The following is a 16,477-nucleotide window of genomic DNA, read 5'->3' as shown; positions in this document are numbered from 1 at the left end:
CCTGTCAGAGGCTGCCACTCCACTCACTTATTGATTTATTAATATTATTGGTTTCAACTGAGAGTTTTAGTATCACATATGTCCAAGTTATTTATTATAGCCTGAGCCACCCTGGCAAGAAAAAGAAATATCATAAGGGGACGGCTCAACTTATAAACATATGACAAAATCTGTTCTTCACTTTTTACATGTTTATGTCCCCCCCCTCTTCTGTTAATTGCCTAATGTGGCTTTGTCTGCAAATGAATGTGTTTTAACTCTTGTGTGCATGTGTATTTGTTCATGTGCATGTGTGTGTTCATGCGTGTGTGTGCACATGAAAACAGAAGAGAGCTACTGTTAAGACCTCTGGACTTCCTGCCCAGAGCAGCTCCCCACCCCACTCCCCTTGGCCTCAGTGTCTCAATTCAGCTGGCACACAACACACTTGCAAATGCCCTTACTGCCAAGCAGGCCAGGTAAATATAATGTACCTGGAATAATAAACAAATTAGTGGATATGTGTATGAGAAAAGTGTCACCGAGCCTGATTGCTATCTTTGGCGTTGTATGGAGAACTGTGTCGCTTGTGCCAATAGTTTAAGACTAAGATGGATTTTGTTGAGAAGATACCAGAAGGTCCCTTTGGCTCCTTGTGTTCAGTGAATGCAATAGAGCGTGGTTACGGTTTACGGTGTGCATAATGTCCCTGCTGCTTCTCCAAGACTAGTTGACTATGTTCACATCTGTGAGGATGTGCATTCTACCGTGATGATGTGGTTTTTTGTTTAGATTCATGGCCACATCCTGTGTAATAGCATGGGTAAATCCCACCTTGAACCTTGGTATACATGAGTTTGGCCCAAGCCACTGTCACATACTTGGCAGTCAATTGTGGGCTGTGGCCAAGTTCTTTCTATGCGTTCTAAAGTTGAGGTGATTCTTGCATCGTCTGAGGTTACCTCCAGACCCAGCTTTTATAGGGTTAATATAGGGAATTATCTGCCTCACCTGTTATGAATCCACTAAGTCCTAGAATCAGTTTTATATGGTCTGAGCATCGCCAGCTTGCTTTTGAATAAGTTTAAACCCAGCTGACATATGACGCTGGCTTAAAGTACTTGCATTTGGCAAGCTGTGTTTGCTAAATATTGCCATAGATGGCAGTGACATTAGAGCAGGTGTTTTTCTTCTCCAGGATAGTCATCAGCATGCTGGACCTTTCTAAAAAAAAGAAAAAAGAGAAAAGAAAACCTTCAGATGGTAAACACCACTAAAAAAAGGCTCCCGCTGTAGTGTAAGCTCCTGCCGTGGTGTTTGTGCAGCAGCAAAGGAACATGACTGCAGCACTCATACAATGGTGTCTGTGTGCAAGTACTAGAGTGTGCTGGGGTAATGTCCTGGCAGATGGCATCGTTACACCTTTAGTGCTTTAGTGCTGCACGATTTGGTGGGAAAAGTCATATTGTGATTATTGTGGACAATATTGTGATTTGCGTTTGCGATATAATAAACAAATTTACACATATACAAATAAAACAAGTTTTTCATGTTGCCGCGACATGTAGCCACTTTCATTTTGCATGTCTTACACAGTACGTCTTTCTGCTCAGTATCACTGAACCTGAATCCGAAATATCACCATATATCAGAGGAGGCATTTTTTTTCTTTTTTCTTTTTTTTTTTGCCATCAGTTCATCAGTGTTAACCTGCTCGTTGTCATCGGTGTCCCATTTTTCCTTCTTTCTGGTCTGCACACAGCACAGCGGATAGTCATGTGACCGTAGACCACTGCACACGCTTCACTTCCTCAACAGAGACCGATTGGTCATCTCTTAATTAATTATGGGCATAGATATGCAGACTGCTCACAAACAGACGTTCGGACATGCACATGTTATCATTTAATAGAGTTGCAGCCTTTTGCGGTTATATAACTGCACAGGCAGACATCCGGATTACGATTGCAATTAGATAAATTGTGCAGCACTACTTTAAGGTATAAATGATCAAAATGAAGTCAACATTCTGTGGTGGAGGTGTTATCTCCTCCCCTGTCCCGTTTTTTATTCCTACTTACAATCACCTGCCTTTTTAGCACCTTTGAGTGGTGCTCATAAAAGTAAATTGGAATATTGGAATGATGCAGGAGACCTGTTAACCCCTCTGCAACACAATGTTTTCTTCTGTTTTTATGGGAGAATGTCTGGTAGGCCTGTTTACATGGCTGTCTTGGCTAGTTAAGTGTTTCTCCAGGGATGGTAGTTTTAGCGGAGGCATGGGTCTGGTGGCCTTTCATGTGGTTTGTCTCAGAGCCTCCTCCTACTTGTATTCTGGATGCCTTGGCTTTCTGACTTTTATCATTGTGTGGTATTTTGAATCTGTTGTTCCATTTAATTGGTTCGTGGACCTCTTGTAGTAATATACTGTGTGTGTTGCTGACACAGAACATGTTATTTATTTTCCTCTTTTTATGTCCTCTGTGCAACGTCTCCCTTTGGTCTTCCATGCTCTGTTCGACGTGTCTGTTTCCTGTCTCTGCTGTTTCACCTCTCATAGATAGGCTCTTGATTCTAAAACAATCCCTCTTGGCCCCTTCCCATCTCTTCTCCATCCTAATGTTTCTGGTTAGTCCCACCTGTCAGAGACCCTGCAGAGCTCTGGAGGGGGGCGTCTCTCGGTCCTTATTAGACGCCCTGCTCATCACTCCAGTCACTCGAGTCTCTCCGCTACGCTTGAGGAAGAAGAAGCGTCGTAGTGTCACGATGCTGCACCTGCCCAAAAACAAGAGGTAGACAGGGCAGTCGTGGACAACAAATGCATCTGAAGATGGTTTCATTTACTTGACTTTTAATTCATATTTTTTAGAGTTGAGTGACATAACCCAATTAATGGCTGACTTGAGCAATCTCCTTTCGTTTGCTTGTTTTGCTTTGTGTTTGTATTCAACTACAATTTAATCCATATTATATGCTAACATATCTTTGCGTCTAATGCCGTGTTGTGTGCAGATTTTATATGGTGACATTTACCATCAATAACCCAACGGCATTAGCAAAAATAATACTTTAAATTAGTCCTGCTTTGTTCAGTGTGTTTGCAGATGTTGTCTGACAGATTTTGTAGATATTAGCCATAGAAAATATTGTCAAACAGGCGTCCGGGTAGCGTAGAGGTCTAGGGGGGGGTCTTAAAAAAAAGAAAATATTGTGAAACACGCCACATATTGCATGCAACAATGTCTGAGTGCTCTCGGGCTCAGATAACTTAATTCTAATCGTAGAATCAGAATCAGAAATACTTTAGAATGGTAATGTTATTGTGTAATTTACACTTAAGAATTTGTTTTTTCTTAAGCAGGTATTTTACCAAGCACTATGACTCCACTTTCCACGCCATGCATTGCTGTGACAAGAGCTGTTTGATCAGACTGCCATTCCATCTTGTTTCAATGGAGATGTTTTCGTCACCATAAAACAAATTTGGCAGCATCTCACATAACGTATTTATTGCCTATTGGAGCATCTGCACACACCTAAAGCTGTGAAATTTTGTATGTGTGCATTTGTGAGAAAGAGGGAGAGACAGACAGACAGACAGACAGACAGACAGACAGACAGACAGACAGACAGACAGACAGACAGAGACAGACGGAGGGTGGGTGGGTGGGTGGGTGGGTAGAAAGAACATAAGAGTGAAGGAGTCGAACATAAGGATGTCTCTGTGTATACATATATATAGGTGTGAGTTATGTACATGCACGGATGGTATATGTTATGAGCTTTGGATTTGATCCAAGGAGTATCACAGTGCAAGATTAAAGGCCATCTGTTGTGTGGAGGATAAGGCTGTTGGCCAGCAATCAGCTGACAGCAGCCAGATTTGTTTATTGTCCAAATCAAAGCAACACATTTCTGAGTTGTATGATAACCAGTCCTTGTGGCTGCACAAGGGGGTTCTTCACAAATGTGAACAGTTGGACAACTGAATAGCAGTCTTCAATATTCCCTGTGCGAAATATTGAAGAAGAAAAAAGTGAGTTATGAGGCTCTGTGTGGTGCTATAATGGGCGGCAAAATAAAGTATGAACAGGAACAAGAAAAGAGGGAGACAATGGGGGGATGCTGAAGTAGTGATGAAGACTGGATGCAACAAGTTACCATGTCTTGTATGACTGTAAGAAAGATTTAAAGTAGGAGCACAGTGGTGCAGACAGGGAATTAATGAGAAAATAGAGAAGGGGAAAAGAAAGAAAAGAGCAACTCTTTCTCTCTGCCTCCCCCTCCTTTCTCTCATCCTACCACCTTATTACCTTGTTGTTAACAAGGCTTGTGAGTGTCCCAGTATAGCCAGATGGTTAGGTCTCCAACCAGGGCCTGTGAATCAGACCAGCAGGGACCTACATTAATCCACCAATCACTGCCAAGTAGAATATAATTAACCTCCCTCTAATTTGGCTGATTGGTGGAGATTATTAACGAGCTCTGCTGTAATTGGCTGTAATGAATTAAAGGTTTGGGAGCATCTTCCTGTACCCTTGTCACCTGTTATTTATCCCATTAGTGAAGCTAATGTGAATAGATGTTTTTAGCTTGTTCGCCTGCTTAATAGGAATATATGGTGCTGGAGCTTGTTATCTGACAGTGCTAAATAGATACCATGACAACAATGATGTGATCCTATTTATTGTCCTCTAACTCCAGTCCTAGGTTTCCGTCCAATTAAGTACTGTAATTAATTACTTAGTGTTCATCATTTAGGAAGTCCTGTAACACACCAGTTGTCCATTTTTGTTATTTACGTATTTGCTCAGTTTCTAGTTTTTAGTTCAAACTCATTTAAAAGTCTTGTTAAATTGAGTTTTTGTTAAACTAGACTAGTTTAAGCTAGTTTAGAAGACCCATCCCTGCTGTCCCACAAGTAAAACATGCATATGTAGATTGAAACGTCTCTAGTTATGGGCCCTCGATTACATATTCATTTGCTGGTAGTTTCAGAGCAGTTTGAGGTGTCATATTATTATAAGCAGTCATACATGTATCTCTGAAGCTGAAGGTTAGATTTCCAAATTATTTCTGCCGTTGGTTGTGACATACCATTTCAGCAATTACACCGGTAGAATACATAACAATATCTTGAGTATTGTAAATGAATGCAGCCAGAGGTGAAAATACCCTGCACAAAATGGACAGAAGTTTAAATTTGGAGCTAATGGAGATGGTAGTGAGATGGGAGACATTGTTACCCCAAAATCATTTATTTTCATTTTTGACTTTAACTGGAGCAGCAGGCTTCATCGCACCGCGTGCCCTGGCTCTTGTTAAACATACATAGTGCAAATTGATTAGCAGATAATGAGAAGGAGGAGAGATGTTCTGGATGCTGACAGTGGACTTCCTGCAGATAGTAGTTAGATAGTAGTTAGATTAGGCCTGCGCAGGCTGTAGGATGATTAGCTGGAAATGACGCTAACACACAAACCCACCGGGCACATTTATCATAATGCTTATCATAATGGCTTATGTCTCCTCTTTTGAAAAGTGCATATAGTTACAGTTCTTCTCCACCTATTTAATTTCCCCCCGGGATAAATAAAGTATTCTGATTCTGAGTTACCTCCCAAGATACCTTTTCTGGGTATATCTTCCACACCAGTGGCTAAACACTCGACATTGACTACAACCCGAAAATAATGTCAAAATGTGATTTTATAGAGCACCATCATTAAGCTAATGTTGACAGCCGTCTGTATTTTTTTTTAGTGTTAATTTTTCAGTTCCTAAACACTGTTTCTTTCCCGTTATGTCTGTCCTTACATCGAAGAGTGTCTTGGCATCAGTCAGCCACAGACGTGGGAGACCCTCTCCTTTCCTCTCCTGTTAATGCTGTCTATATCTTTAGGTAAATATGACCAATCCTGTCCTCCCTGCTCCCTTCTCTTTTCCTCTCCTCTGTTCTCGTGCCCTGTCTGAGCCTCAGTTTGTGCCCTGAAGTTGGTTGCGGGGGGGGGGGGCATATTAAACTCAAAATCTCATTTTAATTGAGACATGGTAGCACCACACCCTACAGAAGATTTGTTTAACCTATCCCAAGAAAAAAAAATATGCAAAATGACTTAATTCAAACTTGTTAAGATGAGCATAAAAAGAGCCTTGAGGGTGTGCAGTAATTTCCTGGCATGGGATGGAAACATTTCATTAGATTTTCAAATAAAGTTTTCAAGCCTGACTTATTTATGCACCATGCACTGCAAGGGACCCCACCTTTCAGAATGGTTTGAATGGTTGTGGATGCAGTTGTGGGTGGTAGAGTGAACCAAATGACCCTCCCTGCTCTGTAGGGACCATTTGATGTTATGGATGTCCTCAGTGCTCAAATGAAGTGTGTGTGGAAATGGAATGTCACGGCAGTGGCAGGGCAGACAGCTGGGGACACAGGCCAGCCACTGTGTTGAAGCCGACACAGACACACACACGCACACACACACACACGCATGCATGCACACGCAAACACACACACATGCATGCACACACACGCACACACACACACGTGTGCGTGCACACACACACACACACAAAGTGCCACGTTCGTTCTCTCTCTCTCTTTGCCCATCTCTCGCTTTCATTCTTCCCGTCTTCTCTCTCACTTCCAACCCCTCTCCATCTCTGTCTCTGTTTTTGTTTTGCCTTTAAACAAAACACGCATGGACAACTGAATGTAACCATGGCAGCAGTTGCCATAACACTTGTCTCCCAGGAGTGCCCTAACAATCAGACACAGGGGAAAGACAGCAGTGATCCAACAGTTGGCATTGGCTCTAGCCATGCATTATGGGTGTAAAATGTCTGGGGAGAGATTGTTGGCCCACCCAGGTTCCTCAGCTGGCAAAATGACCCATGTGTTACAACATTCACGGTCATAAATACAAACACACACACACACACACACACACACACACACACACACACACACACACACAGGCAGACACCAACATAAACACGCACAGCGTGTGACTCACAGAGGGTTCATTCATTTTGCATCTTTTTAAAAGGCAGTGGTTAGATTGAGGCCTGACAACCCGTTTTTAATGAAGAGGTGAGTGATTTGTCTCTGTGCGGTCATAAGAGCTCTGGCATCTCTGTATCTTTAACGGGCACCGTTCCACTAAACAGACCAGAATAGTTTTCTTAGGGGAAAATATGGTTTCCTTGCATCATTTAAAAATAGATTAAACTAACTTAAATGAAATGTAATTTTTTTTAAAATTAGTTAAGGAAAGAAAAGATAACACTGCGTTGTATAAATAACATTTATATGTAGCTTATTTCAAGAAAAGTATTCTTACTAGTGAAGTACTAAGAGTTGGAAGGTGTTGCAGTAAACTGAGTAAGATGGAAACAGTAGAATGTCATTTTACTGTATATGTCCAAAGAAAGCCGTGTTGCTCTAGTAAAAAGAGAGATGCTGTTTTGCTCTAAAAAGATTGGAGAGGCCGTACAATAGGGTCAGGCTAATCCTTCCTCTGAGAAATAATGAGAAATAGAAACGTCTTGGCCAGGCACTGTCTAAGGTATCACATAAATTCTTTGACAGAGTTGTTTGAATCCTGTGCCCAATGAGAGCACATTTGGCTCTGACAGAAACATTTGCCCATTAGGAGAATGTTTTGCCCCATGAGGGAATATTTTGCCTGGAGACAGACTGTTTTGACCTAGAGAAAGCATATTTTGACCTGAAGGGAATATTTTGACCTACGAATGGAGAATGTTTTGACCCAGGCAGAAAGTGCAGCTCTCAGAGATCCTGCTGTCCTTTAAAAGAATGTTGTGCCTCTGCAAGAAGAACTAGCATGAAGCATTAGGAGTTATCATTTATTCATTATGTGTTTGTGTCTTTATGCCCATGTTGTCAAATGTGGGTCAAATACAACTTAGAGGAGGTTCTGTTATGTCGTGTCAGCAGATAGTCGTGTGCTGTCATGCCGACCGAAACCGGCGATCGGTTTGTAACTCACCACCATTGTAACTCTAGTTAATGCTCACGATAATTTGCATATGAAACCAATCATTGTTTTTGGTCATTATGCCACTGTATTGTTTATAAGGGTGGGGATACCTGCAGTCAGTTGAGACTGAAGACGTCACTTAGATGAGTGTTGAAACGTTTCTCTCAATAAATATTGTATCCAGATGAACTGATTCAGCTTTCCGGGATACGTAAATCTGCATCCCATACCAAAAGAAAAAAAAATGCATAAAAGAATGCATGACAAAATGAAGTTGTCACCTTTAAAAGACATGGCACTGATACATGACACTGTGTAGTTTACAGGCAGCACAGTGGCCCAGTGGTTAGCACTAGTGCCTCACAGCAAGAAGGTCCTGGGTTCCAACCCCAGGCCATCCCAGGTCCTTTTGTGTGGAGTTTGCATGTTCTCCTCGTGTCTGCGTGGGTCTCCTCCAGGTGCTCCGGTTTCTTCCCACCATCAAAAAGACATGTATGTTAGGGTTAATACTCCTGCTGTGCCCCTGAGCAAGGCAACGGAAAGAAAAAGTGGAGTTGATCTCGGGTGCTGCAGCTGCCCACTGCTCCTACACAATAGGATGAGTTAAAAGCATTGAATGAATTCATTGTAAGAATACAATGTCAAATAAAGTGGCTTTCTTTCTTTCTATACTGTGCGGTTATGTGAGTTTCGTCCCTTCGACAAAAGCTGAGAATTAAAAATATAGAATTAATTCCTCTTCATTTAAGGTTGTCTTAAGAGTAAGGGTTTTCCAAGAAATATGGCTGAAAATCCAAATGCAACTTATTTTCAGTGTGTCCCGCCCTTACAAGGTAAGAAGTGCTGCATGTTTACTTGAGCCTGTGACAGACTAACAGTGGGGCTGGATTTGCCTATTTTGATCAAACAAGCAAACAAAAAAAAAGCATCTGTTGTAATCTGTCTCCACATGCTCATGTCTGAGGATAATATATTTCCCATAATTATTAAAGCTGGCATGTTACTATAATTTATTATAATTGATACTTAAACTTTGAAGTAGGGTCATCTTTAAAATGGCGGCCAGTGGCTCAAATAACATATCTATGTGGATGTCAGTGGTGCTGTAGGGACCATGCAGAGAATCCTTCTTCCCAAACCCCAAACTGTATTTAATTCAATTTAAAGAAGCATGAACGGAAATGAAAGGAAGAAGATTTATTCTCTGTACAAGAATAGATTAGTAATTGCATCTGCTGTGATAACTGCAAATTCTAAGCAAAGTTCGAGACACTTAACCTGCCTACAGTCTGATAACATTGCTTGATATAAACAAATCAGCTCATTAATGTAGTGAAACTCATGGGGTGAAAGCTCTGCCTTGCACCACAAGAGCTTGGTCTCCTCTCCATCGCTGGTGTTGGTAACCTGGCATCCTTCTACATTTGGAATGGGCACCTCTATTCATTACATCATGCTGCATTGCACCTAACCCTAGCCAATTAGTCTCTGTTGAGTCATTCAACCTCATATTGGGATATTGTTTTTTTTAAGAGCAGACTGCATTGAAAGGTAAGAGCAGAGCTGCTTGTCTCTTGTCCATCATTAGGCAGGTGGCCTGGACTCTCCTCCAGTGAGAAACTGGCACATTGGCAGCATTTTTGTGCATACCTTTGTAAAGGGTAGGAAGTGAGCTGTGGAGCTGAATACAGTACTGTTTTGGTTGTAGTTAAGTACTGTGTTTTGGTTGGTACCGTATTTGTCTCGGCTCTGTCAGCAGCCAGGTGGTCTGGAATCTGTCTGTATTTGACAGTAAAATGAAAAATGGAGCAGTTCTAGGTTTTTATTTTATTTTCTTCTGTCTTTATGCTGTGGCAAAGGGTGCAGTAACTCATTTAACCTGTGCTATAGTTTTTAATTTATGTGAAAAAAAATGTGCAGGGGTTTCCACTGGCATGTCCAATAAATAATGATGAAATGCATGCGTGAGCGCGCAGACACACACACACACACACACACACACACACACACACACACACACACACACACACACACACACACACACACACACACACACACTTCACCTCAAGAACAACTTGTCTCATGGGAAGGGGAAAGGTTGCTGAAATATTTTTTTTTATATTATTAATTCGTTGCCATGTGTCTTTACTCCTTCTTCATGCATTGTACAGTGAGGAGGCCGAGGAGACTGAACTCAATAGTCATGAGTCTGCTGCTATCAAGACAATGTCCAAAGGACCTGCAACCGCTCAGGGTGAGGCCTCTGTGTGTTTTACATGTCTGTGTGTGTTTATGTAAGTGTTTGTGTGTGATCACTTGTAGATGTTTGCACTTGTGTAGTGTTCCTGTGTGTATATTGTTGTCTATCTTTGCTTGTTGTCTTGTTGCATACTCAATAATCCAGGTAAGAAAGTCAAAGAAGGTTGAATCAGTTCATCTGGATACAGCGTTTACTGACAGATAAGTTTCATCACTCATCTAAGTGACTTAGATGAGTGATGAAACTTATCTGTTCACACTTCTTTGATCTTTGCTTGTTCTTTGTTTTTGCAGCCTTTTCTTTTTTCTTTTTTTCTTTGGATTTCCCCCCCCCCTTTTTTTTCCCCAATTGTATCCAGCCAATTACCCCACTCTTCCGAGCCATCCCTGTTGCTGCTCCACCCCCTCTGCCGATCCGGGGAGGGCTGCAGACTACCACATGTCTCCTCCGATACACGTGGACTCGCCAGCCGCTTCTTTTCACCTGACACTGAGGAATTTCACCAGGGGGATGTAGCGCGTAGGAGGATCATGCTATTCCCCCCAGCCCCCCCCCCACTCCCCGAACAGGCGCCCTGACCGACCAGATGCGGTGCTAGTGGACCAGGACACGCACCCGCATTCGGTTTCCCACCCGCAGACGCGGCCAATTGTCTGTAGGATGCCAGACCAAGCTGGAGGCAACAAGGGGATTTGATCTAGTGATCCCCGTGTTGGTAGGAAACGGAATACACTGCCACGCTACCCAGATGTCCTTTGCAGCGTTTTCTACCAATGTGTTAACTTGAAGCAGAAAAGTCTAAAAACTTGTCAATATCTGAAATACTTTAAAAGTGCAATGTGAATCCTGACCTCTACTATCCACCGACAACGAGTCAGCGCCAGCAGGACAAGCAAATTCAACTAGGTGACCGATACATGATAAGTTTGCTGATATCTGCCACTTTGAAGGCTCTCGCTGCACATCGTGTGCTACAACTGCTGGATAGTGTGTGAGGACTGTGGTTCAAGCCAAGTCTTTTAGTGGACGGGGTGTCAAACAGTAACGAAAACAGCTCAGCTGGCCTGGTTCCTTTGTTTCTGAATGCAAAAATCTGGGTTGCCACGGGTCATCCCTCATCCCTGCAGTCAACCCATGGTGCAATTTCTGAGTCATAGTGTGCTTCAGGAAAGCCAACATTTTGAGAAAACCACATGTAACATTTAAGCACACTTGATTCTAATTTTCTCAATTTTTCTCAAACACATGAATGCACACACACACACACACACACACACACACACACACACACACACACACACACACACGTTTTTCCCCCCAGGAAACTATCAAAGGTGTTGATAAAAGTTTTCAGCAAATTAGGAGTGAAATATTAAGACAGATGTATGGAAAAAAAACTTAAATACATTGCAGTACAAGCTTTTTTCATGCGTCATGCACTCATCAGCTGCCAGTGTGGTTAAACAACAAAGAAAAAACACACAGCCAATAAATACTACGTTGCCCCGCATCACATCCCTAGTTAACAGTGCACAGCAACCAATGGGAGGATAGAAAACATTTGAAAAAACATCAGAAACATTACAACCAATGGGGTAGGAGTTGTGGCTTGTTTTTTAAAAAGCAAGGACTTAAAGGATCGGGGCACTGCTAAAAAAGCATACATTTAAAATATAACAAGATCCAGTGGTGCTGGAGCACAGTTGGTAGAGCAGACAGTTAAAATATAAAAATATAACATGTAATAAATGTCACGTGTATCATCTAAGGGGGGGGGGTGATAATAAAGACACTGGTTTACTTGTAGTTACAAAGCAGATATTTTTTTCTGTGTCTACAGCTGGTGGCCAATTCATTTCTACTATTCAAGGTGGACATATCAGGCTTGCATTGTTCTTTGTGAGGATTTTCCATGAAATAACTAATAACTATTATATAACTAATATTCTTGTCCCCCAGTGACCAAATGCGGCAGCTTAAGGCCATTGCATTTCTTGAATGCTTATTCCTGAAGCTACTCATATGGGTGTTAAAAAACCTAATTTTATAAGGGCCCTCTGTTGGTCCAATGTAAGTGTACACTTTGCAGTTGTATTCTCTTGTCATTGATACTTGGTAGATGACTCCCTCTGTCAGGCATTTTCCTTCAAGAGGGCACGATGCCTTAACACGGCAGTTGCAGTTGGTGGTGTTTGGTTGCGTTGAGTGGGTCTGTGCCTTGGTCATGATGCTTGTGTTGTGGGATGAAATAACCTGCTGAACATTTGGCATGCAGCTGTAGCTCATTTTGACTGCGTTCCTTTTGAATATTTATCTTAATTGATGGTCTGGGGTAAAGCACTCATCCAAAAGACAGAAAAATAGTTTTCCAATATTAGAGGCCATGGTGTCGCTGTAGGGAGGATTATACCAGATGATGTTTCGCTTTCTGCTGCATTTTTTTTTTTTTTTGCTGCTGGATGTCGCTAATTGATGGTGGGTTGTACTTAAGCCTGAAATTATATCCACTTTTTTTATAAGGCCTCTTGGTATGGGGTGGCTGCTTCATTAAAGACAGTGTCACTAGACGATAGACATAAGAGTCTCTTATTTATGCTCACTGGGATATTTTTCAAGATAGAGGGTAGATGATTGCTTTCTTAGTGGATGTATTGCAGTGTATTATCGGGCTTCATTTATGGCCTGTATGTACCATTTCTAAGGTCTAATGAGATGTCGAGGAAGTCAGTTTGGTTTTTGTTAGCCTCAATTGAAATTTTTAGCCCATTGCTTGTGAATATACTATGTGGCAGGATGAGGAAAAACACAGCAGACGAAGGCGAGTTTGATGTTTATTCCTCACCTCCAAAACCAAAACTACAGCAGGAACAACCCTGCACCGGCGAGCCCGGGAACGTAAACCACGCCCCCAGCTCACAGTTCTGCTGGGTGAGAGGCATAGCCCCTAGTGTCCGCCACACAGCCCCCCCCCCCCCCCCGAACACCCAGAAGGGACTCCTGGAAAGAAAATTAGTGTCTCACTGGAGGCTTAAGCAGCCTGCCATAACAGCTGCGCCGTCCCTCAGCTGAAACAGTAGGTGAAACACAGTCCAAAGCCGGCTGAGAAGCAGAATGCTGAACCCGTGAAGACACTGCCGGGGTCCTGGAAGGAGGACGACCCCGACGGGGAACCTGGGCCGGAAACACAACTTCGCCTGCCACCCTGTGCACCGGTTTAAGCCTATCAAGCGTGACACGCTCCCTACGCCCACCCATATCCAGCACAAAACCCTTAGGACCCATCTCAAGAACCCGAAATGGGCCATCGTATGGGGGTCGGAGGGGCGAGCGGTGAGCATCATGCTGTACAAAAACAAAACGAGCCGACATGAGCTCTGCAGGCACGAACGACCGCGGAAAACAGTGGTGAACGGGGCCTGGAACCCGAGTGCTGTCGGACAAAAAAGGATAAACGGCCGGACGGGGTCGAGGAGCGGAACTCCCAGGCAAAAATTCCCCAGGGACGTGGAGCAGCTGACCGAGCACCAGCTCAGCGGGTGACGCGTCGAGGTCCTCCTTAGGAGCCGAACGCAACCCGAGCATAACCCAAGGTAAACGATCCACCCAGTTACCATCCGAGAGCGCAACTGGTTAAAACGTTCACACAAGCCGTTAGCCTGAGGGTGATACGCGGTAGTGCGGTGTACCTGCACACCCAAGGATCGCGCAAGTGCCGACCAGAGCTCTGACACGAACTGGGGGCCCCTGTCTGAGGTGATATCTGACGGAGTGCCGAAACGGGCGACCCAGGAGGACAGAAAAGCGCGTGCAACATCTGAGGATGTTGTGGAGGACAGAGGGACAGCCTCTGGCCACCTGGTGGTCTGATCTACCATTGTGAGCAGGTGCGTAAAACCCTGTGAAGAAGGTAGAGGGCCCACCAGGTCCACATGCACGTGGTTGAAACGTCTGGCCGGGATCGGAAACGGTTCGAGGGGCGATTTAGTGTACTGGTGGACCTTAGCACGCTGGCACGCTACACATGCAGCTGCCCACCCCTTGACGTCCTTGTGGAGGCCAGGCCAGACGAACTTGGAACCGACCAACTTCACTGACACCCGAACTCCAGGATGCGAGAGGGAGTGAATCGAATCGAAAACTCGACGGCACCAGGCCACTGGAACAACGGGGCGGGGACGGCCAGTGGAGACATCGTAGAGGAGGGCAGGACTACCTTCCTGCATCACAGCGTCCTCTAGCTTGAGGCCGGTACGCGTTGACCTAAGGGCAAAGACGTCCGGGTCGCTGGGCTTGTCGGCAGCCATAGCAGAGAAATCCACACCGAGGTGCACAGGACACACAAGCACACGCGACAGACAATCAGCAACAGGGTTGGACTTCCCGGCCACATGCAGAATGTCCGTTGTGAACTCGGATATTGCCGCTAGGTGGCGCTGCTGACGAGCAGACCACAGCTCAGTCACCTTGGACATGGCGAAAGTCATTGGTTTATGATCCACATAAGCCGTGAATGGGCAACCCTCCAGCAGGAAGCGGAAATGCCGGGTTGCAAGGTGCAGTGCCAGCAACTCCCAGTCAAAAACACTGTACTTGCGCTCGCTATCTCGCAGTTTGCAGCTAAAAAATGCGAGTGGCTGCCACGCATTCGCCACACGCTGTTCAACCACAGCCCCCACGGCTATGTCAGACGCATCGGTTGTTAAAGCTATGGACGCCGTGGGTGTGGGATGGGCGAGGAGGGCAGCATTAGCCAGGGCGCACTTAGCTCCGTTAAAGGCCTTGACCCCTTTGGGAGTCCAGTCAGCAGGGTCGTTAGCCTTCTTAAGCCGTAGGTCTTCGTAAAGTGGTTGAAGGAGGTGGGCAGCACGTGGGAGGAAACGGTTATAGAAATTCACCATGCCTAAGAATTCGTGCAATGCCTTAACAGAGACCGGGCGGGGAAATTCCGCAACCGCTTGCACCTTAGAAGGCAACGGGACCGCGCCTTGTGGCGAAATGTGGTGACGCAAGAAGTCAATCACCGGCAGTCCAAACTGACACTTGGCCGGGTTGACTATCAGGCCGTGTTCGTCCAGATGACGGAAAACCTGTTTCAGGTGCACCAGGTGCTCTTCATCTGACGGACTGGCCACTAATATGTTGTTGAGATAAACGAACACGAAAGCAAGGTCACGCAACACCGAGTCCATCAGCCTCTGAAAGGTTTGCGCTGCCCCCTTCAAGCCATAAGGCATGCGCATGAACTCAAAAAGCCCAAATGGGGTGATCACTGTGGTCTTGGGCACGTCCTCTGCGCGCATGGGAACCTGATGATAGCCACGCACCAGGTCCACCTTAGAGAAAATAGTGGTACCTGCCAGGTGTATGGAAAGGTCCTGTATGTGTGGGATGGGATAGCGGTCATTGGCGGTGATGTTGTTCAGGCAGCAAAAGTCGCCGCAAGGCCGCCACGACCCATCCGCCTTGGGCACCATGTGAAGCAGCGAGGCCCACGGGCTGTTGGAACGCCTCACTATACCCAGACGCTCCATGATGGCGAACTCCTCCTTAGCTGTAGCCAATTTTACTGTGTCGAGGCGCCGCGCACGCGCAAAAACTGGCAATCCCACAGTGGGAATGAAATGTTCTACCCCGTGTTTAGTAACCGCGGTGGAAAAGGCAGGTGTAGTCACCGCTGGAAAATCTGCCAGCAAACGCTGAAAAACATCCCCTAATGCTAAAAAGTTAGCATGTGTTAACGGCCCGGCTCCCCCTGTCTCACACGGAAAAGTGGCAAAAGACACAGCATCAATTAAACGGCGGTTTGCAACATCAACCAGCAGACCATTAGCACACAGAAAATCCGCGCCGATAATAGAAACAGTAATGGCGGCGACTACAAAGTCCCACTCAAAAGCAAACAGTCACCAACCTTGTGCCAAACGTCGCAATGGACGAACCGTTAGCTGCACTTAACTGTGGGCCGCCGCCTTCGGCCGACCTGTCTGTCTTAGCAGGAGGGAGTAGGCTCTTTTGCGAGCCTGAGTCCACCAGAAACCGTCTTCTTGACATCGTGTCCTTAATGAAGAGCAGCTCACTACGTCCGCCAGCGCCCACAGCTGCTACTGAGCGCTGGCCCTGGAGTTTCCCGGCGCCTCAAACGTGCATGGAGGGATGCAGCGCCTTGCCTTGCCGCCGAACCGCTGGTGGAAGAAACAGAGGCCTCTCCCGCACCGTCTCCGGGCAGTCACTC

General features: G+C 44.9%; 1 protein-coding gene across 1 annotated transcript in view; it reads left to right on the top strand.

The window, feature by feature from the left end:
* pdlim5a (PDZ and LIM domain 5a) overlaps positions 1-16,477 on the top strand; it is a 146,010-nt gene that overhangs the window by 112,075 nt on the left and 17,458 nt on the right. The window contains exon 8 of the mRNA XM_056283887.1: positions 10,157-10,239. Coding sequence (XP_056139862.1) covers positions 10,157-10,239 — 83 coding nt within the window. The remainder of the gene's footprint in view (positions 1-10,156; positions 10,240-16,477) is intronic.

The sequence above is a fragment of the Lampris incognitus genome, chromosome 1 (assembly GCF_029633865.1).
Source record: "Lampris incognitus isolate fLamInc1 chromosome 1, fLamInc1.hap2, whole genome shotgun sequence".
NCBI classification, from domain to species: Eukaryota; Metazoa; Chordata; class Actinopteri; order Lampriformes; family Lampridae; genus Lampris; species Lampris incognitus.
Note: the sequence above shows the minus strand (reverse complement) of the source record. Positions and strands in the feature narration are given on the sequence as shown.